General features: G+C 42.1%; 2 protein-coding genes across 3 annotated transcripts; both read right to left on the bottom strand.

The window, feature by feature from the left end:
• Positions 1-63: 63 nt before the first annotated feature.
• On the bottom strand, positions 64-4,115 carry ric3b (RIC3 acetylcholine receptor chaperone b). The gene is made up of 6 exons (XM_055028614.1): positions 3,869-4,115; positions 3,141-3,367; positions 2,962-3,040; positions 2,261-2,354; positions 2,025-2,155; positions 64-1,309 (listed from the first exon to the last, which is right to left on the bottom strand). The coding sequence occupies exons 1-6, from the start codon at positions 3,987-3,989 to the stop codon at positions 930-932; spliced, it is 1,032 nt and encodes a 343-aa protein (XP_054884589.1). The 5' UTR covers positions 3,990-4,115; the 3' UTR covers positions 64-929.
• A 673-nt stretch (positions 4,116-4,788) lies between these two features.
• LOC129359161 (rhombotin-1-like) lies at positions 4,789-16,568 on the bottom strand. Of its 2 annotated transcripts, none has more exons than XM_055028600.1 (5): positions 16,094-16,568; positions 14,324-14,537; positions 7,430-7,555; positions 6,932-7,040; positions 4,789-5,402 (listed from the first exon to the last, which is right to left on the bottom strand). In XM_055028600.1, the coding sequence occupies exons 1-4, from the start codon at positions 16,113-16,115 to the stop codon at positions 6,935-6,937; spliced, it is 468 nt and encodes a 155-aa protein (XP_054884575.1). In that variant the 5' UTR covers positions 16,116-16,568; the 3' UTR covers positions 4,789-5,402; positions 6,932-6,934. The 2 variants fall into 2 exon arrangements, with proteins under 2 accessions (XP_054884575.1, XP_054884566.1); XM_055028591.1 differs by having other exon boundaries at positions 4,791-5,405; positions 16,094-16,566.
• Positions 16,569-25,324: the final 8,756 nt, after the last annotated feature.

The raw sequence follows: 25,324 nt of genomic DNA, 5'->3' as shown, positions 1-25,324 counted from the left end.
TATTTTTTTTTTTGACCAATTTCAGTCCAAAAAGTTTGACCAGAAGTTTAAACGAACGTGAAATGAGAGGAAGCAAAAACGTTTATTGTCTTTCAGAATATCGTAACATTTTCTGTCTGAACTCGTGTGCTTTTTCTGAAACATCCTCGTACGTTTTCAGGAAAAACCATTTTCACTTTGCATGCTAAAATGTGAAAACATGGACAACACAAGGAAGTGCGGAAATGTTCTCAAAGGGTAACGGCAAACCTTAACCCTGTCGTCTATCTGAACAGGCAGATCAACGCCAGAACCACATCAAAAGAAATAAAATACAAGTTTCTTGCATGATTACATATCTGCACAGTTAATTTGCAGTTTTTAGTTTGATTCTCATTGGCCTGGCTATGTCATAAATATTGTCACTTTTCATTAAAAAAAAAGCTTTTAACAATTTCAGATGGTGATAAAGTCATAAATTAGAGCTTATTGTTGACATAACTTTACAATTCTAAACATTTGCCTTCATAAGAGATCAACTCCTGCCCAGATCAACTTGCTCTGTGATCCCAAGTTCTTTAATGCAGCAGCATGTTATTGCTAATGCTTCGGTCCGGCCCGGCTCCTATGATCATTCCACTCTAAACAGAGCGGTTCAAATAAATCATAAAAACCCCAAATTTAATTCACCAGTGATGATTGGCTGACAATTTTTGTCAGAAATAGTCAATCCCATAAATAGGCTGCTGTCAGTGTTGCAGTATGAACTCGGCTTATTAAACGGTTCATTTAAATGCTACTTGTTCCTGACGCTCAGGTTCTGCTCTCTTCCAGGTCAAGTACAGATTACCATGGCTGGCGCTGTCATGCTAACACCAGCTGCCATGCTACAGCCAATCAGCCGAGAGCGCCTAAAGCTTGAGCTAACGTTGCTGAGCCTCATGGGAGAGTCAGGGTGCGGCTTTCTTGGCCTTCCTTCTCTTGTTCCTCCGTCTCACTGAGCCGCCGGATGTTTCCGTCGCCGCAGGTCGGCTGAGCTCTAGGATTTTCTCCTGCTCCAACGCGGACGTCACCTTCAGGGTGAGCTCCAGCTCCTGGAGCACCCCGGCCAGGTCAAGCTGAGCACTTTCCACGTTGTGCCGATGCTGCGTCTCCTCCTCTTTCACTCTTTCTTCAGTGGCTTCAGACTCTTGACCTTTAAAACCCCCCAGAAGGTTTTCCGCCTGGTTGTCCGAAGCCTCTTCTGTTCTGTCTGCATCAGGTTCTTCTGGGCTGTGCTGACAGCAGCACTGGGTATCATCCCAACACGGGCGAGGCTCCTCTGGATAGTCTGGGAAATGTTGCGACAAATTTAGTTGATATTCCACTAATGTCAAAAAGAAAAAAATTATTTAGCAATTACTGTGTTTCCAATTAAAATCATGCGTGAATATCATCCTACCACCACTTCCTTCTTTGTCATTTCCACCTGTAGTAACATGCAGTTATTGATCAGATGATTTGTGTGATGCCCAAAAATATATTTGCTTTTTCATTACAAATGTGCACAAAATGTTCTCTATATCCCGCTAATGTTAGGGGAAAAAAACGATGGTGTTTTTGTGAAATGAACGCAATTAAAATCACGTGAATAAATCTGTTCATGCAATAAGTGGCAACATCTGGTTACGGATCATGTGACTTGAGTGATGCGAAAAAAGTCTTTCCATCAAAGGTCGGTGAAACACACACATTTTGTTAAAGCCGAAAAGCACAAAGACCTTTTATCGGAGAACTTTTTATTATTTTTTTTACAATTCCAGTTTGCACAATGAAAAGGGAAATGTAGCTGGTGTTTCTATCACAGTTTCGCTAAACACACTGATTTTGATACAGGCGAAAAACAGATCTCAGACGAGCACAGAAAACCTTTTAGCGGAAATATTTGTGTTTCTTTTTCAAAATTGCAGCGCTTCTATTGAGCGAATTTATTTTCGTGACTCCCACCTGTTGAGTCGTGTGAGCTAGCTTGTTTGGAATTTGGTGAGTCTGCAACATTCCCTCACCGTTCCAGCCTTCCTGGACCTTCTTCTCCGGCAGGATCCCGTCCACCAGCTGGCCCTCCTGCATCACTCTGGTTATCTCTGACAGCTGCTGCAGCAGACTCTCCTCCTGGTCGGCGGTGACCCCCGTTACCCTGCGGGCGCGGTTTTGGTTTCTAGTCTGTTTTTTCAACCTCAACTCCCCCCCCCAAAAAAGTAAAACAAAGTTCAACTAATAATTATTTTAGCAGAAGAGTCACCTGTCAGGACTGTGGTGGGCGCCGGAGACGATGTTCTCCATCACCAGCTCCGTCTCCCTCAGCTTGTCCTGCAGCTGGGCCAGCTCGAAGTCGGCTGAGGGACCGAAGAGACGAGACGTTCAGGCGGCGTGGAACCGATCGTACAGTCGGCTAATGCCAGTTCAGGAACGCTGACTTCACCTGCACTCCTTCCATAAGTCTTAGGGAGGAAAACTATATTCCTCCCTAAGAGGAATATAGCTCTTAGTGGCTGTTTCCAACATTTTACCAAAAAAAAAAAAAAATAATTATTTACACAAACACACACACAAAAGAAACATTTGAGAAATTGTTCCCAGTCTTCACAGGGTTGAAATTCCTTTAGGTGAAAACAAACCCAGGAGCTTCGTCTGAGGTTCAGAACGCTCGTGTTAGATCGATGAAAGGTGGTTTTCACAGAGACCCGTCTTTCTGAAACAAACGTGGCGGCCCAGCTTAGGTTTGAATAGATAAACTAGATCTCCGAGTGAAAGAAGGGACAAAACATGTTGGCAAAAATAATAAAATACAATCATGATAAATGATATTTTAGGCAAGAAAGTAATTTTTTTGTATTATTTTAAAAAAAACGGTTAATCACCCACGGAAGTGAATACTTTTCACAGGCAGACGGTGTCCAGATATTACAAAACGAACAGGTTTATTAATGAGATGAAACTCACTGATCTTCCTCTTCATATTCTCAGATCGATGTGGAAGACACCTCCTAGCTGACGGCTTGCTGTTCCCTTTGGATGTGATCTAAAAATACAACATTCCCAATGATTCCCACATCCTGTCGTTTTGGTTAGCAGAGCTCCTTCCTCAGGACAGCGTCAGATTACTTTTTTTTTTTTTTTACCTTAAATAAAATGTAGAGGATGTAGAGTAAGATCCCAAAGCCGTACACGGGGATAATCTGTCCCGCCAGGTTGGACTTGCCTCCGGTCCCGGTCCCTGTCCCGGCTCCTTTGGCCCTGGACGTGGAGTCAGAGTTATGGGATCTGGAGAACCCGGACCCCGCTGCCCTCTGGCCCCGACCCTCCGGAGTCATCTGCCGGTGCATCATGGGAGGGAAATGGCCCGATCCTGCAGGGAAGGGGCCAAGTGGGTGAGAGGGTTGACCAAGCCAGACAGATGAATGAAATGAAAGTGACCAAATACAAGGACTCAGTGCTTTTCAGCAGGCTTTCAAATCTTTTTTTTAAACGTTTTGACTTTAGAGGCCTCTACTGGACAGTGAATCGACAGACACCGGAACTCGAACCTGTGACTGCCGCGTGGAGGACTGAGGCCTCCGTCGACGCCTCCGTCGACGTGTCGCGCGCTCGACCCCCGCGTCCCCATCCGTTCATAACGTTAATTTTTTCTGAGAAACTGGGTACATCCGATTTCTGACTTGGGTGTTTTTGGCGCCGCCCGCAGGGAGGAAAACGCAATTACAAGAAGAATAATGACTGGAAATATTTCCAGAGTCATTAACAGAGTAAACACGGCGACATGAACACACTATGGACCTGCCCGAAGCCAAACTACCGTCAAATCAAACACAGGTTCGGTTCAGCGGTTAGGGAAGAAATGGCGGCGCACCTTCTGGCCGCTCCGCAGCATCCTTCCTCCCCCTGGACAGCAGCAGCTTGGGAAGCAGCAGCGCCACGCACAGCACGAGGCACGCGGCCAGGGTCACCTTCTGAAACGTCGACATTGACATATCGACAGCCGGGCGGCCGCCTTTCCGGCTCTAACGCCACGTTAAACAAACAGGCCGGAGTCACGAAAACAGAGAAGACATGATGGAGCGTCGGCGATTCCTTCCTCTGTGACCGCGGGAGCGGAAGTGAGAGCGAACGGCAATTACAAGGTTTCACCGCCAGGGGTCGCCAAGGGACCGTGGTTTAAACGTCAACGGGCAGACAGCCTAAAGACTGGAATATTATTACAATGGAAAATACTCAACAAATATTACAAGGGCTACAAATGTGGCTTTGTTTTGTGCCGAGGCTCTCCGAAACTAGGCACGACATCAGCAGCGACCTTCTTGTGCTGAAGGTATGAAATTAAAATGAAGACGCACAAAATGTCTATGTGCCCCAAGTATCTTTTACCAACACAATGGTTACAATGAAGAAGATGTCACATTTCACCAAATGTTTGACCTAAATTCAAACTGTCATTTTTCATGACAAGTGTGGCTATGTGTTTTTTCTTTTAAATCCTGTGATTTAGATTCAGTATTTGGTGTCATTTTGTTTGTGTTTGTTTTTATTTAGGCTATTTTTTTTTTTTTTTTTACAATAATTTCAATGTCATGTTTGTAATCAATGAAGAACGCCATCGAGTGCAGGTTCAGATATTATATTTCTTTTTGACCTTTTCTGTTGGATTTTATTCTTGCAGAACAAGCAATCCTGTCTTTGACCTAAAGTGACCCTGTGATGTCACATGTAGTATTGTCGGCACATAACATAAATAAAAGGCAGACAAACTGTGATTTAATTCCAGTTTAATAAAAAATAAAATAAAATAAAAATAAAAAGCAGCAAGGGAAACAGTTTGAATATAATTAAACTGGGCTGGAAATCTAAGTTTTATTTATTTATTTATTTCACTGTTATTATTTTTTGTTTGTTTTCCTCCAAAAAAAAAAAAAAAAAAGACAGCCAGGAGAATCCAGCAGTCTCAGAGCTCCTGATTTCTTTCCAGACTCCCTTCGTTCGTCTGTTGGATCGATTTTTGCTCTTGTTGTTATTTTTTTTTTTCAAACCAGCTCCTCAAATTATTGTCAGAATTTGCAGCGCTCCAGTTCGCAGTCCATAAAAAGCGTTGTGGGAAACGTCCTCCACATGGTCTCTCCAGTTTCACTTCCTGGCTGACCTCGAGCTCATCCGATCGGAACGGTCAGTTTTTTTCAGGGAACCGACCGCGCAGCTCTGCAACAAAGAGTTCAGGCATCGGCCGCGGCGAACGTGTCCAATCTGAGATTTTCTTCTTCCTTTTCTTTCTTTCTTTTCTTTTTTTTTTTTTTTTACATTCTTCAGAGTTCAGTTTGAAGCGAGAAGCTGATGAGCTGTGCGCTGCTGTGAGTTTCATGGTCCAGCTGGCTCACAGTGGTCCCTCTCCAGATCTGCTGTGAGAGAAGAAAATATAAAAGATCCTCGGGTCACTTTGCAGAAGGAGGGAAAAAAAAAAACACTTCATAAGTGTTTTTCTGCCATAATATAGTCCCCAGACCCCTTATTTAAGAAACATTTCCCAAAACAATAACTATCCGGCAGATTCTAACTCTTGTTTTTTTTTCCCCTTCTTCTAGCGTCATCCAACTTTTCTTCCACCAATATAAAACTTTATAGATTTGGAACTCTTTTCAAGATTTGAAGCCATTGGAAGGAACTGCGGCACCTTCTGCACTCACATGGAGCGCCTCGCAAAACTAACAATCCCCCAGAGACCTCTGCACCTTTAGAAACACACATTTCTGCGCACGTTGTTGGCATTTTATACGACAGACCGTCACAAACGAGTACACGACTGCGGAGTGGGAGGAGAGTGGCACACTGTTTTTTTATTTTACAAATGAAGACCCGAAAAGTGTGGTGCCGCCCCTTTACTCTGATACGCCCGAATGAATCCGAGTGAGAGAGTTGTAAAGGGAGTTGATTAGAAACGAGAACATAGCAGACAGGAAAACTACAAACCTAGCAAAAGCATGACGGTGGATCTAAACTCAGTGGTGGCCATACTTTCTCTAATGCGTTAATATTAGAATTAACATTTTTCTTTCAGCACTTTATTTTGTTAACTTTGTAAATGCTTAGCTCACTTAGCTCCCGCTAAATTCTGTTTCCCTGATTTACTAGGCTGCTTTGCAAACGTCCATTTGAATAAAGTTTGACGTCGGCTTAAGAGGTGGATGGAGACTCTCTGAGTGTCGCTTCTGCTTCCTCTTCCGATGTTCTCCACCTGTGTTTGTCGTGTTTGCATTGCTGACGACGACTCCTCCTCAGCGAAACACTGAGAGACCACAGGAGAAGATGGAAACGGAGAAAAATCCTGCAGAATGGCGTGTCTGAGGAGGCGTTAGATCTCAGGTTGTGGCAAAGTTTTCCCTTGCAAACAGAAAGCCGGGCACACGACAAGAGGGTTTGAAATCACAATGTTCTCATGCTTTTGAATCATCCTGTCAAAGTCCAGGTCAAAGTTAGACTGAAATAAAATGTACTGTATGCAGAGGCTCTACGTTTGGTTTGAGCTTCAGCTGCTTTTCAAAACAGAAGAGGCAAAACTTCCAGTTTCCAGATGTGCAGCGCTGGCAGAGACAAAACCACGAAAAGATTTGCAGCTGTAATTGCAACCGAAAGGTAATCTGGAATATCACACATTTATTTATTTGTTCTTTTCGAACCCCCCCCCCATCCTTTCAATTCACAAAACCCTCCAAAATCAAATTTCTCCAGCTGGGATGTTTTTTTTCTTCTTCTCCTCTGAGGAGTTTTCAGTCTCTGGAGTGAAGTATCGTATCTACATTTGGCCTGATTTGGGACGCGTTGGGGAAAAAAAAAAAAAAAAACACTATCACGATATCTCACGGATGGTTTGGTCCAAACTGTCAGCGCAGCTGTGTGGGACTGCGCCTCCTTGTTACCAGAATATTACCTCTCATTGCGGCTGTCTGTCGGAGCCTCCATTAAGATGGCCTCCTTCGTAGTCCAGCTGGCACAGGATCATGTTGTTCTTGAGGAAGAACTTGTCTCCCACGCAGAATCTGCAGAGAGAAACAATCAAAACATGAACCGGCTCCTGCTTCTCTCCGGACCTCAAACGAATTGCGAGGCTTTCCCACGAGGGCAGTTTTCCCTCTTTTTTTTTCCCCCTTCCCAGGCATAATTTCATACCACATACATCTACCGCTGTCATAATCAGAAAATTAATCTTGCATAGCCACAACCCTGATTAACTATTCAAGTGTCAGACAAAGTCTTTAACCCTTTGAGCTTTTTTTTTTCTTTTCTTCTTCTTCCTTTCTTTCTTTTCTCCGCTGTGGATTTAATCAACCTGTGATTACAACCTGCACTAACAGTTTGCTCACCAGCGCACCTTCCACACAAGTCAACTGAATTTGATCTCCCGGGCTAATTGCTCCCCTAATCTTACCTCTGGCGGCAGAGCTGACAGGCAAAGCAGTCTAAATGGTAGACGTTGTCTCTGGCTCTCATCACCATCTCAAAGGCAGGGATCAGCTTACTGCAGGCTGCACAGTTCCCCGTCACCCCGAAGAGCCTGCAGAGGGAGAGGAGGGCAACACGCGAGCCTTTAATCTGGGCGCGCACATGGATGCATTTCACCAAAGAGCTGCGGTGTGGGGGGAAACGCAACATAAGCTGGTCTGCAGAGGAATTTGTACCGTCTTGTACTTTGTTTTTGTCTGCCCCCCTCCAATCCTTTTGAAACATTACAACAAAAGTCTTTATGCCTGCTACGTTGTGCTTTTACGTGACAGGACAGCAGAAAGAAATCATTTTTCTTTTAAAAAGACGTTATCGCCTTAATCATTTATCGCGATACATTTCTTAACGTGATAAGACTTTTTATTCGTTTAACAATACATTCAGGTTGATGATGCCAAACTAGGAATTGTCGGATTTTCCGTTTTTGCCAACGTCTCCGCTGTCTGTTCAATAAAATCCATATTTATCAATAAATGTGGAAATACGATTACATGCATTTATGGCGTGAAGCTCAGCGATGCAGATCTATTTATTTATTTATTTTTATGTGACTGGCGTCCTGAAGAAACACGTTACAAATGCAAGCAGCACTTGTTTTTGTTGGTTTATAGTTGCTGCTCCCCTTCAAAAGAAGTAATAAACAATTATCGTCACTTATGATGTATGACAAATTACAAAATACTTTCAGGGGCGTAAATATTTGTTTCAGTCAACTACGAAGAAAACAGTGGTGTTAAAAACTTGTTTGTGCATCTCAGTGCTAATCCGCCGTTTCCTCATAACCAATTTGCTGCTTTCTTTCTAGGGGTGATCTGCATTTCTCGCCGATTACTCACCAGAGTCATCTAATCATATCATCTGTGAACGCAGCCAAGTGTGAGAAAGGGACTCAAATCAACATCCAAATTGTAATTATGGGAACATGATGGGATGTGATTCTCATAAAAAGAAACAGCACTCTACGTCGTTAAAAAAAAAAAAAAAAAAGAACCACTGCAAACCATTAAATTTATCATCCACTCATCCTCCAAGTTGTCCCATTGCAGGTTGAAATGATAGAAAAACGGAACAGCCTCCCAACCTTGGAAGTGGGAACTGGTCAACGTTTGCACATGTTGAAAAGTGATGGACGACTCGACGGTTTCAGAAGTGGAGTCCTGTGCTGATGCTGCCGTCACTAACATGGTAACAGTGACTTCTGAGAGTCAGCGGTTCAGCAGCTCATCGTCCGCAGCTCAGACCACTGCTGATACGAGCAGCTCGTCACGTTTTAACACAAAACCGTAAAGTCTTCTGTTCGGTGTTGTGTGTGATAGACCTCATGTGCCGAGTCACTAAAAAAGTGACTGAAAGTGACTCGGCGTATCCTAGAACCGCGCTTTAGTGTGAGCTCACACCAGGTTTACACGTCCACCGATCCTTCACTGATAGCAATTTCCAAGTCTTGCCACACATACTTAATGAAATGTCGCTCTGGACTTTGACTGGGCCAGTCAAAAACACGAGTCTTTTTTGTTTTTTTAATCTAATTTAAAGTCAGAGGCTTTGTACCCTGAGGGTCAAAGTTGGTAAGTTGAAAGCGCTTTTTTTTAATAAAACATTTCTAAGACAAACTTTTGTTGCCTTCATTTTATTTAAATGTTACTAAAACTAAGAAAAATAGTCAGATTTTTGTACAAAACAGATCCACAAAACTAAAGTTTCTGCATTTTTTGGGGTTGCTTTCTTATTTGAGAAATAAGACTTGCTTTTGAGAAAAAGTAGGTCGCTGTTTATGGTTCTAGTTACTCCAGAACTAAGATGAATACTAAAAACTTTGTTGACAAATGGGAATCCACATACTGTCAACAAGTTTCGCAACGTAACTTTGATGTAAATTTCTCCTTTCTGCTTTGTTTGTTCTTTGGGGGTAATTCGAATCGAATTGCCTGCAATTATTGCGATAAACGATAATATTGGACCATATTGAATTTTATTGTGATGTTTTATTGTACTAATATGACAACAATATTGTCATTTCTTTTTTAGGTAGCAAACAGTCTTAGGAGAGGAAGATTTATATCACTAACCAGCACACAGTAACTGCATTTCATCACATTTTTAGTTTTACTAATATGTATTGATGCTCTTGGGAAACAAACAGCGCAGAAATTAGTCATTTTAATATATCCAATAATTCTATCACTTTTGTATCTTATTTAGCATCAGCACTTGGAATCGACCAAGGCAACGATGAATCCAAGGTCTTGTCACAGTAAGACATTTTTGTCAACAGTTGATAAATGATACGATAAATGTTTCATTTTTAATCAAGTCGGACGTTTGGCTGCTCTGGATTTTTCTCGGCGGTGCCAGAATAAGGTCGGGCTGAAAAACAGAGGCGTGCCCCACTTTCTTAAGCTTCCACTTCCCCTTCACAATCATGTCCTTTATGATGTTGGTCTGTCTCATAAAATCCCAATAAACTGCATTAAGGTTTGCAGTTGAAACGTGACCGAAGTTCAAGGGGCGCAAATACTTTAGCAAGGCACCGGACTTCCAGTTTCTTACTCCTCTGCAGAATATGCCTCGCTTTGCTCGGGACGGTTTTATTTATGTCCGATTTTAGTCAGAAACAGCTGGCCAGAAATCTTGTGGTTGGGGGCTTTTTTCTTCCTTTCTTTCCATCGGGGTATACAGTGTGATTAAAAGCCTAGCAAAGCAGCCAGCAAGCCTGGATTAAAATGAGCATGCTCCCATATTTTAACAACGTTGTTGCTCTTCTGCCAACATTTCGCGAAGACAAGCTCAAGGATTATTTTCTGCTCTCATCGACGCTCCGCTTCCTCTGATATGTGGCTGTATGATATTGAGGGTGATTTTTTATTTTTTTTTTCCATGGCTTCACTTTATCAGCTCTTCTTGGTAACATCCTGAAATGTGACCAATTTCAACATGGAAGAGTGCGGGATCCGAACATTTTCCTTTAAAGCAGCAAGTGAACTACCTGGGAACTAACTCTGCAGGGTTTTAAAACGCTCCGGCTCCGGCCAACTGCAGATGGCCTCACCTCTCACTCGCCTCCGACAGAACGAACAAACGGCTCCCTCGGAGCCCAACACGCATGGAGACAAGTTGCCACGACTGATTTCCATATTCCATTAGAGGCCATGTTAAAAAAATAATAATAATAGGGGGGTGGAGGTCAAAGAGAAAGCATTTGAAAGAAAAAAAAAACGACCTCCGTGGTAGAAGAGGGAAATAGAGGGGGGAAAGAAAGCAGAATTTGTATCCCACAGCCTGAGACAACAACTGAAAAACGTCATCAAATGAGTGACTAATGCGGGAACAAAAGCGAGCCCTAATTACCAGAATGTTCTGATCTAACCAGTGCAAGTCCTTCACAGGCACCTGGTGGGGTTTTTTTCTCCTTCCTCCCCCTTTCTCCTTAACGAGGCTACGAAGCCCAATGCTAATTCTCCACTAATGGTCCAATTAAAAGAAATCACATGGTTTTAATCCAGCTCTTCAAAGGCTTTTGGTCTGCACCCTTGCAATGATGAGGGAAACAGGAGGCAATCTAGCCAATTTAACTGTCAAAAGGGGTTTTGGTCTCCTAAGTGCAGCGCGGCTAATGAGCGACTTAGCTCCAACGAAATCCAGCTGGATTGTACATGAGACTAACACATGGGTTCGGCATCGGAGGCTGAGAAATCAGGAGTTCTAACTGCTGACCTGACTCCACACGTTGCTAATTTGGTGGAGAAATTGTCTTGGGGTGTGACCTTTGGATCAGCCAGTTTTACAAAATCCTGTTGTTTCAAATCCTACTTTTGGCACCGTTGTGTTCAGTCAAGTCAAGTTTACTTGCACAGCATATTTCAGCAACAAGGCACTTCAGACCATAGAAACATAATATAATAAGCAATTGGGAAACAGCAATACGCATTACATTTTGGAAATGGAAAGAGAATGACATGAGTTCAAACTATGGGTGTCCCGATACAATTTTTTCACTTCCGATACAATACCGATATCACACCTTTCAGCACTGGGCGAAACCAATATTGACCCAAAGGAACATCAGAACAAATCACATTAATTCCTTGATCCTGTAGATGTTCTTCAGCTGGTAGAAGGCTGACTTTGTAACTGTCTTTATGTGTTTGTGTAGGTCCAGGTTACTACACCCAGGTTTTGAGTCTGATCACTCGTCTCTAGCATAAAAACTACGTTAGCTTGGAATGATTTTACAACACTTCAATAATTTTGAAAAACAAAAACAAAAACAAAAAAAAGAAGCGGGTGGATACGTCTGAATCTACTGAGGACTTTTTATTTTCACAATGACCGTATTCAATCGAAGTCGATTTGATAAAGCTTAAATGCGTATGCAATATTGCCTGGATGATTCCCAAACATCCCATTTTTATTTTTTGGGTTTTTTGGTTGCCTGACCTCAGGTTGACTTTAACAAATCATTTAAACAAAACACTGCTTTTTTTTTTTAATGGATTTGAATAACTTTCCCAACTTGATTATTTCTCAGTCCAATCAGCCTGTCAAGGAAATCTTTTTTTTATAGCAACACAGAAACTATCATCTGCAAGCAATCATCATCACCAGTCAGAAGTTAATGGGACTTGGCCTTTTCAAGTTAAACACATTCTACAACCATCAGCACCATTTATTAAAGGATTTAGAGGGATTTAGGCTTTGTATATATTTGAGTACGAGACCATGCATGGATTAGCGAAAATCTAGAGTAAATTCAGGCCTGTGCAGCAAATTCTTGTGTTCCTTTTAATCAACTTGTGTATGGAAAAAGGTTTAATTAGCTTTTTAACATGAATGTATTTTGGCAGCTAGGTAGGTATTTAATTTCGTGACAAACACAAAACCAAAGACGTCCAAACCAAAAGATATTTAGCTAAGCTCACCTCAGAGAGAGTCAGCCAAGCTAATTGTCTCTCGGGTGTTAGCTTCGTTAAGCATAGAGATAAGTAGGTGTGACTCTGCTAGCTAGCCAGCAAAAACAAAACCTCTGAGGGGAATGTCTGGAATTACCGTAACCGTAAGCTAATTGAGTTATTGTTGTTTTTTCTGTTTTTGCTCCATTCTATGTTAGGAATGCCACCTTTCAGGAATGAAAATAAGGGACACCGATCACGGTGAGCTTTGCTGGCCGTATATATATGATTCTTTAGCAGTACAAAGCAGCTAACAAGCCGCTAATTACTTATACCTTTTCACCAAGACAGCTAAAAAATACTTTATTTGTTCATTCCTCCTTTGTCTGAAAGAAAAACATAACAACAACAATTATTTAGTTTGTGTTAGTGAGTTAACCGTGTTCTACTTTGCAACAACAACAAATATGCGCTATATGAAGATTGTTAGCTAAGCATAGAGAGTTAACTGACCAAGCTGGCATTTAGCTACTACTAAAACTTCCAAATCTGCATTACCTAAGTGTGAACCTACTTTTACTTAACAAAGCACATACATTTCCTGAAAACGCACAAAGAACTGCTTTTTTGTGGTGTTAATGCTTTTGCCACATGCTTCTCTAACAAGCCACCATCTTCATCGGGAAACTTTCATTTGAGAGAATCAATGTTGCCCACCATTTTTGAAATGGCGGCATAAAAAGAGAAACGAGGAACGACGTCAACATGTTGGTGTCTAAATGTGGTTGAAATGTGTTTGAGGTTGACCAAATTCTCTAACCAAGTCTGATGTTCAACGTCTTGGTTTAGCCTAAATTTGGACACGCCCTATGGGCTAAAAACGTTCAACATGTGTTTCTGCGCTAAATGGAGACAAGGACTGGCCAACATTAAGCAGCATAACAAAGACGTCCTCTGGCATCACAGGCCTCCTGTCTCTCGTTGATTATTCCTGTGGAAAGAAAGCTCATGGTTTCCCCTCACATCTTACAGAGGAAGCCAAAACACCTTTATTTCAACATTCTTTTTTTCCTTCCGCTCGCTGATGAACAAATCAAACAGAGGAAAGGTTTCATAATTCATTTTAAGAAAATAAGGGTAAGTCTATAGAAAGTTCCAACCCCGCTGTTCTGGCTTCACTCTACATTTCCCGACAATGACTCAAAACATAAGAAAAGGTCAGCAGCTTGTCTCCTTTGTTCCTGCATTCATTCTTCCAACTCCGTGAGCTTGCTGCTGACTGTTGCATTTGGTGTCAGTTCTTCCAAATCCTTGAACCCTCGAGCGAGTTCACGTGTCGAAGAATGTAAAATTGTTGCAGTCTGATTTGCGCCTAAGTCAGACTGCAACTATAGCAAACAATCAAATGCGGGCGACACAACGATCAAGCCCATCTATCGTCTACACCGTGTTGCAAATGATTATGCAAGTGGTATTTTCTCCGATTTTCTTAAATGATCGATGCAAATGATGGTCAGTATAATTTTCAACTCATGAACAATTACAGTATAGATCAAATTTTACTGAACAAAGCTCTTCTTTTTGAACCATGAAAGAAAGGGACCAGTCAAAAAGTCCATATACTTTGCTGAGGTCATTTTTACACCTTCAGTTAAACAGCTTTTTCAAAGGCTTTGGTTCATGTGAAAGCAAACCGCACCAGCTGAAAATGTAGGAAATGTTGCAATGTTGGTCCCTAATCAAACCGAATCTACTGGACTCTCTATGTGGTATTACTCTACATATTAAGGATGCATGCTTAATAAGACTATTGGAGTGAAGGTTGGTCAATATTTGGGGAATTTATCAGCTAATTTTTGTTGAGTACACATCACATAAGCAAAAAGTGAATGGTATAGTCAGTTATTCTGTTTCACACATGGAAGCCATACCTCAGGTAGTCTCTGCGGCAGAGGATGAGATTTGCCCGGGTGTACAGGGTGGAGCCGACCCGTCCCAGGCGGCAGTCGCAGCAGGCGCACTTCAGACAGTCTTCATGCCAGAACCTGTCTAACGCCTGAAGCATGAAGCGGTCCCGGATCTTCCCATTGCAGCCGGCACAGCCTCGTGGCTTCTCTCTGGACTGGAGGGGAACGACAGACACGCCTGAAATGAAACAGAGAGAATGACCAAAGAGTAACCCGAGAACAGATATTTTTCCAATTTTTCCCCAGGTTTCATCCGTAGAGTAATTAAGTAAGCTTCATTCCAGTACTTTCTAGTTCCCAGCATAAACGTGAAACGTGGCGAATCAACTGATAGAGTTATTTGTAAAATTTCTTACAAAAAAAAAGCATTTACAGCAAAGCAAGAAGAGGTAACAAAGACTGAGTTAAACTGAATTAAGAAGTTTACATGTGTCAGTTTAAATCCTGCTGTTCTTCCAAGGCCTTAGAGGTTTGTTAGGCAACGCTGAACAGGCAGCATCATAAAGACCAAAGGACACTGCAGGTCGGAGGTCAAGTTCTGCAGAAGTTTCAAATGACTTTGCTTAAGGCTTGTCAAGCTTTAAGCTTCTCAAAGAGCTCTATTCAATGTGTGATTGCACCTTCCAAACTACCAAGATATGGCCTAATCTGACAGGTGGGATAATTAGAACATTAACTGGAGAGAACCACAGGTTAAATGGAAGAATCTGTTGATTGGACAATCAGTTAAGAGCTCCTCAAACCCAGGTAGGTATGTCTGCAGGCGAGGTGGAGGTATCTAAATATCTAAAGGAAGAACTATTCCTGATTGGGACGAGGAAAGTAAGGCACAACATAATTGGACAGGCATAATTAACAGTAGCAATTTTTCAAAGTTATTTATAAGTAGGGAGGGTTAAACGTTGACGAGTTCCTCCGTGCAGCATAGCAGTGAGGGGGGCAGAAACGCAGATCAAGTGAAGCCAGCCAATCAGTGTTTGAGCTGAAGAAACTCCTACGCTTTCGAGACTCCCGCTTCATGAATGCAGGCGGTATTAAAGAGCTGCAAGAAACGCTTGAGTGCCACAGCAAACACGGTGGTGGCAGCATCATGATGAGGGCAGGCTTCATGAGGGCAGAATGCCTAGAAGGAAAACTGACAGACTGTGGAAGACTTGAGATTTTTCTTCCACCATCCGTAGGACGACAACCCTCAACATTCGGCTGCGATGGAGCGGGGTAGATCAAAGCATGTTTAAGGTACAGATCCAAATCTAATTAGGAATCTTCAGCAAGATTTGAAAAGCGATGTTCACGGACGCTGTCTGTCCAATTTGACTGAGCTTTTGCAAAGAGGAATGTGTGAACATGTCAGTCTGACAACAGCTTGGACGATTTTCCACTTCCTACTGGACTCCAGTGTTTTTTTTTTTTTTTTTTTTTACGTAAAATTCTATGTTACTTCAGGCACATCCATTTATTCTGAGTCAGTATCCCATTTTTTCTACTTCATATATTCATAATTTTATTTGACATGCAAGAAAATTCAACTGCACACCAGATCAAAGGATGACGTAGTCCTGCATATTCTAGTAAAATTAATAATAATTTTTAAAAAAGTACAGCTGATGACAAGCAGTGATGTAAGTCGGCACTATAGAGCTTTATCTTTACGGGAAAAGATCTGAGCAGATAAAGTCCATTTCAATGCTCCGCATCGCACTTCAAAATGAACAAACATCCTTTTATACTTACTCTCCTCCTTGTCTAGCACCATCCTTCAGGGGAGGAAGAAGCGGCTACAATTCAACAAGAGCAGAACTACCCGCACGTCTTTCCTCTTCTTCCTCTCCTCCTCCTCCTGTCTGCTAAACAACAGCGCTGATCAACGCGGACAGGGAGCGTAAATGACTGCGATCAGTCTGGAGTGGCTCAAACTTCGGATCTGCTCCTCATTGTGAGATCGGCGAGCGGGAGAAAAACCCGGCCAGTTTCTTGTCTTCTTAAAACATAATAATCATCGTGATAATTATAAGAACTGAGTCCGTGGGTGGATGACAGATGACGTTTCCCGAGGGTCACCTCTTCGGCCAGGGGGGAGATGTCCTTTAAATGTAGAGCGTGTGAGCGCCGTGCCGTCCTGGCTGATGTCAGCGCTTCAGTATGTCTGTATCTGCACGGACTGCGGCCGATCCCTCCAGTGCAATGAGCCGCTCTGCACACTCTCTGCACGGCTCCCTCCCTCCTTTTCTCTCTCTCCCTCTCTCTGCTTCTCCCGCTGCAAAAAATTCACAGAAAAAAAAAATACACTCAATTTTTTTTTGTTGTTGTTTTTTTTTAGTCCCTGCGTGCTAATTATATAAAGTCATTATGCTTCAGATCTGATCGGAACCGCCCCTCCCTGTTGGAATCAATTATTCAATACGCAGTCGCACACACCGGGACAGCCCGGGCCTGAGGTGTTTTAGAATGAGCTTATTCAACTCCAAGGACACCAATTATCTCCGGGGCGCCCCGGAGTCAAAGCTGGAGCTTTTCAGCACGACAGATGCACGGACCGGCTGACGCGCGCGAGCTCGTGCGCATGCGTGCCAATTCCTGTCCATGTTGTTTTTGTTTTTGCTTGTTTACAGTTTTTTCTGTTTCTTTTTTTTTCCCTTTTTTTTCAGAACTAGCAGTAATAGATTAATTGTGAGTAACTGCCATGTTAAATGTTTTACATTTATTATTATTATTACAATTTTATTTTTATTTATTTATTTTTAATTTCTTTTAACCCAGTGGTGTCGTGGATCCTTGTGAGCTTTATACCTGGTCCACAGACCCTGAAACAGCTTTTACAAATTCTTTTGTGGCGTTTTTCAGGAAGTGACGGGACGCCCACTTCCGGCCCATCGTCAGAGGGTACGTGAGCAAGTCACAGTTAAAGTATTGTGAGTACCGGGTCCGGTGGTAGAGGTAAAATTTAATTTAAAGATGTTTTTAAATGAGGCCTACCTTATTTAAAGAGAAAAATCACTGTTCTGGGCCAAGAAAGCAAAATAATCCACCTCGCCTATGCTAGCATTGCTCGCCATCGCTCTTCCTCAGTCTACGCCAAGCCACGCCCTCACACCTTCGAGCTCGAGGAAAGTCCGTCCTGATTGGATGAATCGGGCTGACCCTGGCCCAAGTGAGCCGCAAATCGAGGGGGCGTGGCTAGACGGTTTGACACCAGTTTTTTTGAAAATGTAAGAAAAGGTGATACATTCTTTATAACAGTGCTTCTCAATTATTTTTCGTTACGCCCCCCTAGCAAGAAGAAAACTATTCGCGCCCCCCACTCCCCACCGTGACTATCCATCTCTGCATAACATTTTTTCATTAACATTAAAGAAAAAAGAAAGACATATGGTCAAACTTACAAAGAATAACTTTATTAAATCGTGTTTTAAGTCTGCAACAGAAAAGATTTTAAGTGCATCAATGCCTGAAATTAAAAATAAATAAATCCATGTCTACTGCTGCAGGCAGTATCAGCTCCTCTGCTATGGTGTGGGGCTTTTTGCACTGCGCAATTTGGTACGCCACCTTATATGATGCTAGCAGCGCTCGATGGTTTACTGAAGTAGCCTTCACAAAGCGGGATGACTGTTGGCAATATTCAGCACGTTTTCGCTGAAAAAACTCTAGCGGCTTATCGGCGTGATTGGGATGTAACGTATTTAAGTGACGCGCTAATTTATTTGGCTTCATGCTGTCCGCTGCGAGCATTTTTAGACACAGCAAACACAGCGGTCTTTCCTCTTCTTCAACTGTAGTCACAGTGAAGCCAAGCGCTAAATACGCTTCGTCGTATTTCCTCTTCTTAGCTTTCGGTTGACTTTCTGTTGTCTCATTATCTTTGTCTCTCTCCGTGTTTCTTTTCATCCCTGTGAAAAACTTTTTTATGTTGGGGGTTGTTGAATAACGGAGGCCATAGACAGAACGCAGACGGAGCTTTTTGTTGACTTAACACTGCTAACCAAGGCAAACCTGTTGTCTTGTAAGTCGTAAAATGTTGCACTGTCGCAAACGTGACAGAAGTAACAATGAGAGCGCCACTGCTGCCTACTGTGCGCAATTACACTTTATACTAGTACGGCCAAAAAAAAGCCTGTTCCCCAGGATCACACGCCCCCCCAGGTATCGCACCGCGCCCCCCAAAGGGGGCCCGCCCCACTATTTGAGAAGCACTGCTTTATAACATGCATTTGTTTTTAGGTTATTATTTTTAAGCTGTTTATTTCAACAACTTTATTGTAAATGTCAGGGAGGGCTAAGCTCTACCAGCCCACTTATACCAGCCGGCCCTGTTCACAACTAATGGAAATTTAAGAAGCCAAATTAAGCTAACGTCATGTTTTTTGTTTTCGTTTGTTTGTTTTTTTTATAGGAAGCAGGAGTTCGTTTTGATAAGAGTCAAAGTTATGAATAAGTTTGTTTTTTTCCCCCCCTCAGCTACCAGCAAATATGTTTTTTATGCAAAGTGACCATATTGTTGGTGAAAAAGCTCCAGTTGTACCCAAAATTTCTACTTCTTATAAACCTTTGCATCTCAAGCTTGAACATCAAACTAGTAATTAAATATTCTGTGTTTGTTTTTAAACCAAAATAAAATAAAATCCAATCTTTATTGTGCTGATGTTTTAAAATGTCAAACGAGATGGTGGTCGTTGGAAAGCTGTCAGTGTTACAAGTCCTGAATGACTTGTAACATTAAGAAAAGCCGGGACATAATCACTATTTCAACCTATTATTATCTATACTGTAAACATGTTACCAAAGACTTCCCAGTTTTGAAATAATTTCTCATCCTGACTTCTGCCATTATTTACAAAAGAATAAGTACAGAATAAGTGGCAGAATAAGTACATCCTTGCTACTTCCATAAGGTTTAAGCAGGAGGGATATGCCCCCCACACCCCCTCCTGTGGCCTCCCTGTCACATAAGTCCACAGTTTGTTTCCTGAAGCAGTCAGAAGCCAGAAACACTGGAAATCGCTCTTTAAAAAGACACAAAGTCGTATTAATGTCAGTGAAAACACACAAAACAGCGATGATTGATCGTGGGAGGTCTGGCAGCGGTGTTCATGGCCGGACCTCCCACCGTCAGGCTCGTCGTCCTGGAAGTATTTAGATAAAAATACATAACTAGCGTAGCTGAAGCGCTGTTATTGCCTCGGAACCCAAATCCCAGACCCGTTTAAGACATTTTACTGCCAACTTATTAATAGAAAACACCGCAGGGAGTCAGGCATCAACGTTTAGCTCATATTGAACACCGCAGACGTTATTATTCCTCTCTACTGATAGATTACTGGAACATTACTGGGATTCTTTTCTTTTTTAACCACAATCCATAAACTACACTGTAGCCTGCTTCCCTAATAGATCACCCGACCCTAAATCCTCCTCATTAGGCGCTGTGGGATAAACAACTGTTCTAACATGGCCCCTGGATCAGGTCACACTAATTAACCAGCACCATCGACCGACTATTCCTCATTATCCGCCCTCTCCTCTGATCGCATATAGGCCGTCAAGACGGCTAACGATCAACGCGCTAATTAATCAGCTGACGAGGTGCAAGTGGAGCTCGAAGGTTCCCTCTTCATTTTGCGAGACACATGGGAGCTAATTAGTTCAATTATTAATGAATCTAATTAAATATTTTCTGTAGGTAACCACGGTTGCGGTTTTGTCGTCCATCGTTGTGCGTTCGGCCTCTTTTGTCCTCCCTGTTTTTGGCACACAGTCACTCCTTTGCAAAGGCCGGCTTCGACTAAACATTACAGACTATTCATGGGATCCCATTAGTCTAATGGTACTAAAAAGCAGTCTGTGGATGACAGTAAAGGTGAGCTGCGGTTAGAGCTCTAATTTAATCTCCGCTTCTCCGGAAGCCGGCCGATCTTCACTCGGTCTGTCGGTCGGTCTGAGCTGCTGATCTTTAGATTGGAGTGGGGATGTGTTTGCCAGCTGTGTGATGAAGAGAGCCTGATCGATGGGCTTTCTGATTGGCTCTGGGGGCTGTCTCAGCAGCATCCTGTCCCCTCCGTCCTCGAGCGAGCCGAAAGCAATTGTCCCTCCACACGGGGGCCAAATAAGACCACTGACCTGAAGCAGAGGGGCCACGCTCCGGAGCGTCCGTGCCTGGATCCCTCGCTTTTCTTCGCAAGGGGAAGACAACGGACACGGATAGAGAAATGGAATCGATTTGGATTTCTCTCCGCGTTTGCTGCACGTTCTCTGACGTGTTGGCTTTTCGGGCAAAAACATCCACAGTTTCTGTGTGGGCAACACCAACGTTTGTGTCACCACAAAGCATCGTGGGTAAGATTAGGATTTTATCCAAATTGTACCTCAGAATAATGAAAATTATATTTAAAGTGTTATGTGTTTAGCTGAAAATCACCACTAGGAGAGGAATCTGAAGCCTCCGACCCAGTTGGTTTTTCTCAGGATTTCTCTGGTCACCCAAAATAAATAATGGCTTTCAGCAAGGCAACGTTTCACTGATGTTACATGACAATAAGAACTGCAAGCGGCAACACCTGCTGCAAACGGTATCTCTACGGCAGGCTGAAATAACACTGAGCTGGATGCCATATCTATTTAGCCTAGTATTATTTGAAAACAAAGGCTACATATTTTCAATTTTACTTCCAAGAACAAACTCAGCGCAACACATAATAAAACATTTTACATTTAGATTATAAATAGGGACGTAAAGTAAAATCAATCGTGCTGTTTGAATGGTCCCTTTTGACGGCTTCAGGCTGAATCTCGATCTCTAAATGAAACACAGTGACGATTTAAATCAGCTCAGGAACGTGAACCAGATTCACACACGGAGCAAGACTTGAAAGGACTTCAAGGTTATCCAAATCTCCTGATTAAGGCTGAGTTGTTTTCCAGTTGAATGTTTTTAACTTCTAGGTCTCAGTTTAAAAAGCTTGTGTAAAGTTGAAGGCGACGGTTGGTATTTCAAGGTTAGTTTGTTCATTTCCACGGCGGGCAAACAGCCTCTGTTCATCATTTGGTTTTCCAAGGAAAGCTAAGTGAAACAAACAACAAAAGATAGAAGACGAAAGTCACCCAGAGCTGGGCGATGTGGCTGAAAATTGGTAATTATTGATCATTTTTTTTGTTTTAAATATCCAAAACATGACAAGGCTGGTGACATGACCTTTTCTCTTTCATCCACTATTTTCTCCGTAGCTGTTGTAGTCATTTTCTCCTGTTGCTCTGCCCCATTCTTTTCACCTGAGTGCAGTTTCAAGGCACTGGGGCATAACACTGCTCCCGTACTCAGGCATGCTGTGAGCTTTCTGTGGACCACGCACTGGTCTGCAGACAGCTGAGATTTTCATAGTCAAGCTAGCTCTGCGACTCCCAACTCTCTTGTTTTGTCTTGTCGCATACAAAACAGCGGAGGAGCGAATGTCGTTTGTTGCCTGTGCGAGCATGCGAGCGCAGTGGTAAATATGTACCTTTGTGAAGATTATGAAAGGCGTTCATAAGCGCGTTCAAACCGCGTCCTCCTTGGGGTACTTACAGACGTCCGAGAGTGAGGCACGGCCGAGTGCGTCGGGCTTTTCGGACAAAAGCTGAAAGCGTCTAAAAGTGACAGATTTTTAACTAGATAAATCAGACAAGAGCTCGTGTTTGTCTGCTCCTCTTCCCAGTCAAATCTGTTGGGGATCAATGCTGGAGGGTGCGGTTAATGTAATGTACATAAACAGCTGCTGTGAACACCAGAACCAGCAAACCCAGTCAGATGACAGACTGAACAAGCCGTGTTTCCATTCACCTAAAATTGTGTAATTTAACATTCAGAAAAACAAAATTGAAAATATTTTGAAAGGTTTTCAATTTAAGTCACATGATCAACAATCAGATGTTACTGCTGATGGAAACAACAAAGACGACGACAGGAAGTGGTATGAGGATGATGTTTAGTTTTTTTTAAATGACTCATCGCATGAACAAACTTGGGCTGCATTCTGCTGTATTAAGTGACTCAAATCCGATTTTTTTGTGTGTGTAAAATCAGATGTATTCCAAATTTATGCGCCTTGGAAGTTGTTGCCTGACTGGAGGCAGCACATTAATTCTCATTATTGGCCGCCATGGTTGTTGTTTTTCTTCCCCCTTGTGTGAATGAGGGAACAAAATCATGACCACAAATCCAAGTAGTCTGGGTCACATACAAAAAAAATCTATCTGACCCGGGTCATTCAGAACAGATCAGATGCAGGTCGCAGTGAGGCAAAAGAACCAAGTACTTGGTTCCATTTAGCCTTATTCACATGTTATTAGGATTGCATTTATTGTTCAATAGAAACAGAGCTGGCAAAATTGTGTTTAGTTGGTTTTTATGACTTTAGCAGAATATTTACAAAGTTTTGCACACATTTTGTAATGAAAAAAGAGTCGGTGCTTCTCCACAGCTTTCTCTCCAACCCATCTGCTTTGTTCCTCAAGACGCCATTTGTTCTCTAACGTTGTCCGACAAAAAAAACCTGCAAAGCTTTCACAGAACTGCTGGATTTATGGCAGATAATTGCACACAGGTGGTTCTTTTATGTAATCTTATTTATTTATATTTTATGCTCGCTTCACAGTTCTTGTGCGTAGTTTCTGTGTTGCGTAGATGTGATCCCAACAGAACACGCACCCTGACGTTCCTCTGTAACTCCACCAAATGCATAAAAGTGAAGAGTTTTCTACGGCTGCGTCTTTTTGGACGCATCTGCCATTTCTTTGTCACTTTGCATCCTTTCGTGTTGCTCTCAGCGAGAAGGTGGTCATCTGTTTGACAAAAGGGGAACACAGAAATTGCGAGTGTTTATGCGCAGCCATAGATCTTTTTTTTGGTGGGGGGACTGTTTATGTCCTAATCCATTTTTCTTCCCTTTGCCACATCATTTTCTCCCACTAGTAATTCTTCATTGTCCCATTGTGTCCCGCCGGGCCTTTCTGAAACGATTCCAATGATTTCCAGATTCCTTCTATGCACAAAAAAGAAGTGACAGATCATGTAAATGTCTGAAAATGGCCTCCCTTTAGTGGAGTGCAGCCATGATTGATGTAGTTATACTTTATCTGCTGCGACACGTGCTTCAAAGTGGCTCTCTTAAATTACTCTATTACACGGTTTATCAAGTACCAAGAGGAAGGAATTATTAAATCCTCCTTTCCATAGAAAGAAGAAAAAAAAAATCACAACGCGTTTTGATATCTGTGCTGCCATCTAGTGGAAAACCTCCCAACTGATTAGTTTGTGGAAATTGCTTCACACTCTTTCCACCTTCAGTCGGGCTATTTTTAGCAAAAAAAAAAAAAAACAAAAACAAACACACACACACAAGAAATTCCTCTTTTGCAGCAGAAAAGCCTCCTCTGGTGGTCGTCTAATTAAAGTTAAGCTCAAAGCATCGGCGCAGCCCGCTGAGGAGCTGAAATAGCCGCCGTGTTATGAAATGTTTAGCTTTAATTTCCTCTGGAACAAGCAGTGTTTTAAAGGCATTTACAGAGGGAACATTGGTCTCCAAATCGCTCTATATAAGAACACGTTTGCAATTGTGTGCAGAGTCTGAGGCATGATGTCACTCCAAGTGGAAAAACATCAGAGTTCATGCCCTTAACTGGCTTTCTTGGTTCGTTTTATAACCTTTTCTTTACTAATTACATAAAATTTCCAACATATCTATATATATAAACCCATCATTTGAACACACTTTCATTGTTGAAAGACGTAAATATAGACAACTAAATGAAAGCCACCAAATGAGCTGCTTGGCCTTTTCCTTTGTTATTTTGTAGGTCAGAAGCCAAGATGGTCGGAGATCAGGGACTAGAAATAGAAATTTATTTTTTCGTCCCACAGTGGAGAAATTCCAGCATTGATACCAGACAGAGCAGTTTGATAGTGGCTTGTTTGGTGAAAAGTAAACACAAAATGTCACCTAAAGTACCCAACACCAACTGTGAAGCACGGCGGTGGCGGGTTAACGATTTCTGTTGGCCACTCTTATGTTCAGCGGTTGTTGAGGAGAAAAAAAAAATACTTGAGAAAATATATTTCTACATGAATCTTGAGTTCAGTTTTACTTAGTAAAAGATTGCATTTGGCTCCGCTGCATGGAGGAACGAAACACTGACGAAGACACGACAACATGAAACATATTTTACCCTTTATCCTTCATTCAGTCAAGACTACAGCTTTCCAGGAGTAGCATCACAACGAAGTATGTTTATAACCCTTTACATGATGTGCATCAGATATATTTTTCAGTAAAATACATCGAATCCAGCTGTTAGTCCCCATCACTCCCTCCTATAGCGACACTCAGCTAACAGCTTGCAGCGTTGCTAAATAAAAAGCATCTGAAAAGTTTAATCCAGACAGGAAATGCAAACAATCTCACACACTGACACTCTTTAAATTTTGTCCCGGTTTCTGCCAAAATCTGAATATCCATTTAAGAGAAATTGCTAAATAAATCAGGTGAGTAGAGGGAAAGCATGCAGGAAATGCCCTGATTTACCAGAAGAAGAGTTATAACACAGGACAACAGCCAGCAGTGCACAATGGCTACAGATTTACAGTTTTTTTTTTTTTTTAAAGATTTGGCAAGCTGCAGCGTTTAGCTGGCCGTCGTCTCCGTCCTACCTTGAGCAAAAGCACAATTTAAGAGTTGGCCGGACTTGGACATTTCTCTGTCATTGGCTTTTCAACCACTAATCATTTCTCATACGTGTTGTCGTGTCGTGAATCTGCCTCGAGCTACAACAAGAACTGTGTTCTGAGCAAAATGAGGAAAGAAAGAAAGAAAGAAAGAAAGAAAAAGCAAATTCGATTTGAGAAAGGAAAACATTATTGCCTCTTTTATTATGAAGAGCCTTTGTGTTTGTGAAACAACGAATAATTGAACAGTGAGAATAAAGTATGCAAGATAA

The sequence above is a fragment of the Poeciliopsis prolifica genome, unplaced genomic scaffold, assembly GCF_027474105.1.
Source record: "Poeciliopsis prolifica strain line A6 unplaced genomic scaffold, Auburn_PproV2 SCAFFOLD001, whole genome shotgun sequence".
Classification (NCBI taxonomy): domain Eukaryota; kingdom Metazoa; phylum Chordata; class Actinopteri; order Cyprinodontiformes; family Poeciliidae; genus Poeciliopsis; species Poeciliopsis prolifica.
Note: the sequence above shows the minus strand (reverse complement) of the source record. Positions and strands in the feature narration are given on the sequence as shown.

Excerpts from the sequence above, each read along its gene's own strand:
- ric3b (XM_055028614.1), bottom strand. The coding sequence starts at position 3,989 with ATGTCAATGTCGACGTTTCAGAAGGTGACCCTGGCCGCGTGCCTCGTG. Across the intron at positions 2,355-2,961 it reads GAATATGAAGAGGAAGATCA|CCGACTTCGAGCTGGCCCAG; the intron begins GTGAGTTTCATC and ends TCGGTCCCTCAG. Across the intron at positions 2,156-2,260 it reads GCCCACCACAGTCCTGACAG|GGTAACGGGGGTCACCGCCG; the intron begins GTGACTCTTCTG and ends CCGCGCCCGCAG.
- LOC129359161 (XM_055028600.1), bottom strand. The coding sequence starts at position 16,115 with ATGGTGCTAGACAAGGAGGAGA. Across the intron at positions 7,556-14,323 it reads TGCCGCAGAGACTACCTGAG|GCTCTTCGGGGTGACGGGGA; the intron begins GTATGGCTTCCA and ends CTCCCTCTGCAG. Across the intron at positions 7,041-7,429 it reads TGTCAGCTCTGCCGCCAGAG|ATTCTGCGTGGGAGACAAGT; the intron begins GTAAGATTAGGG and ends TTCTCTCTGCAG.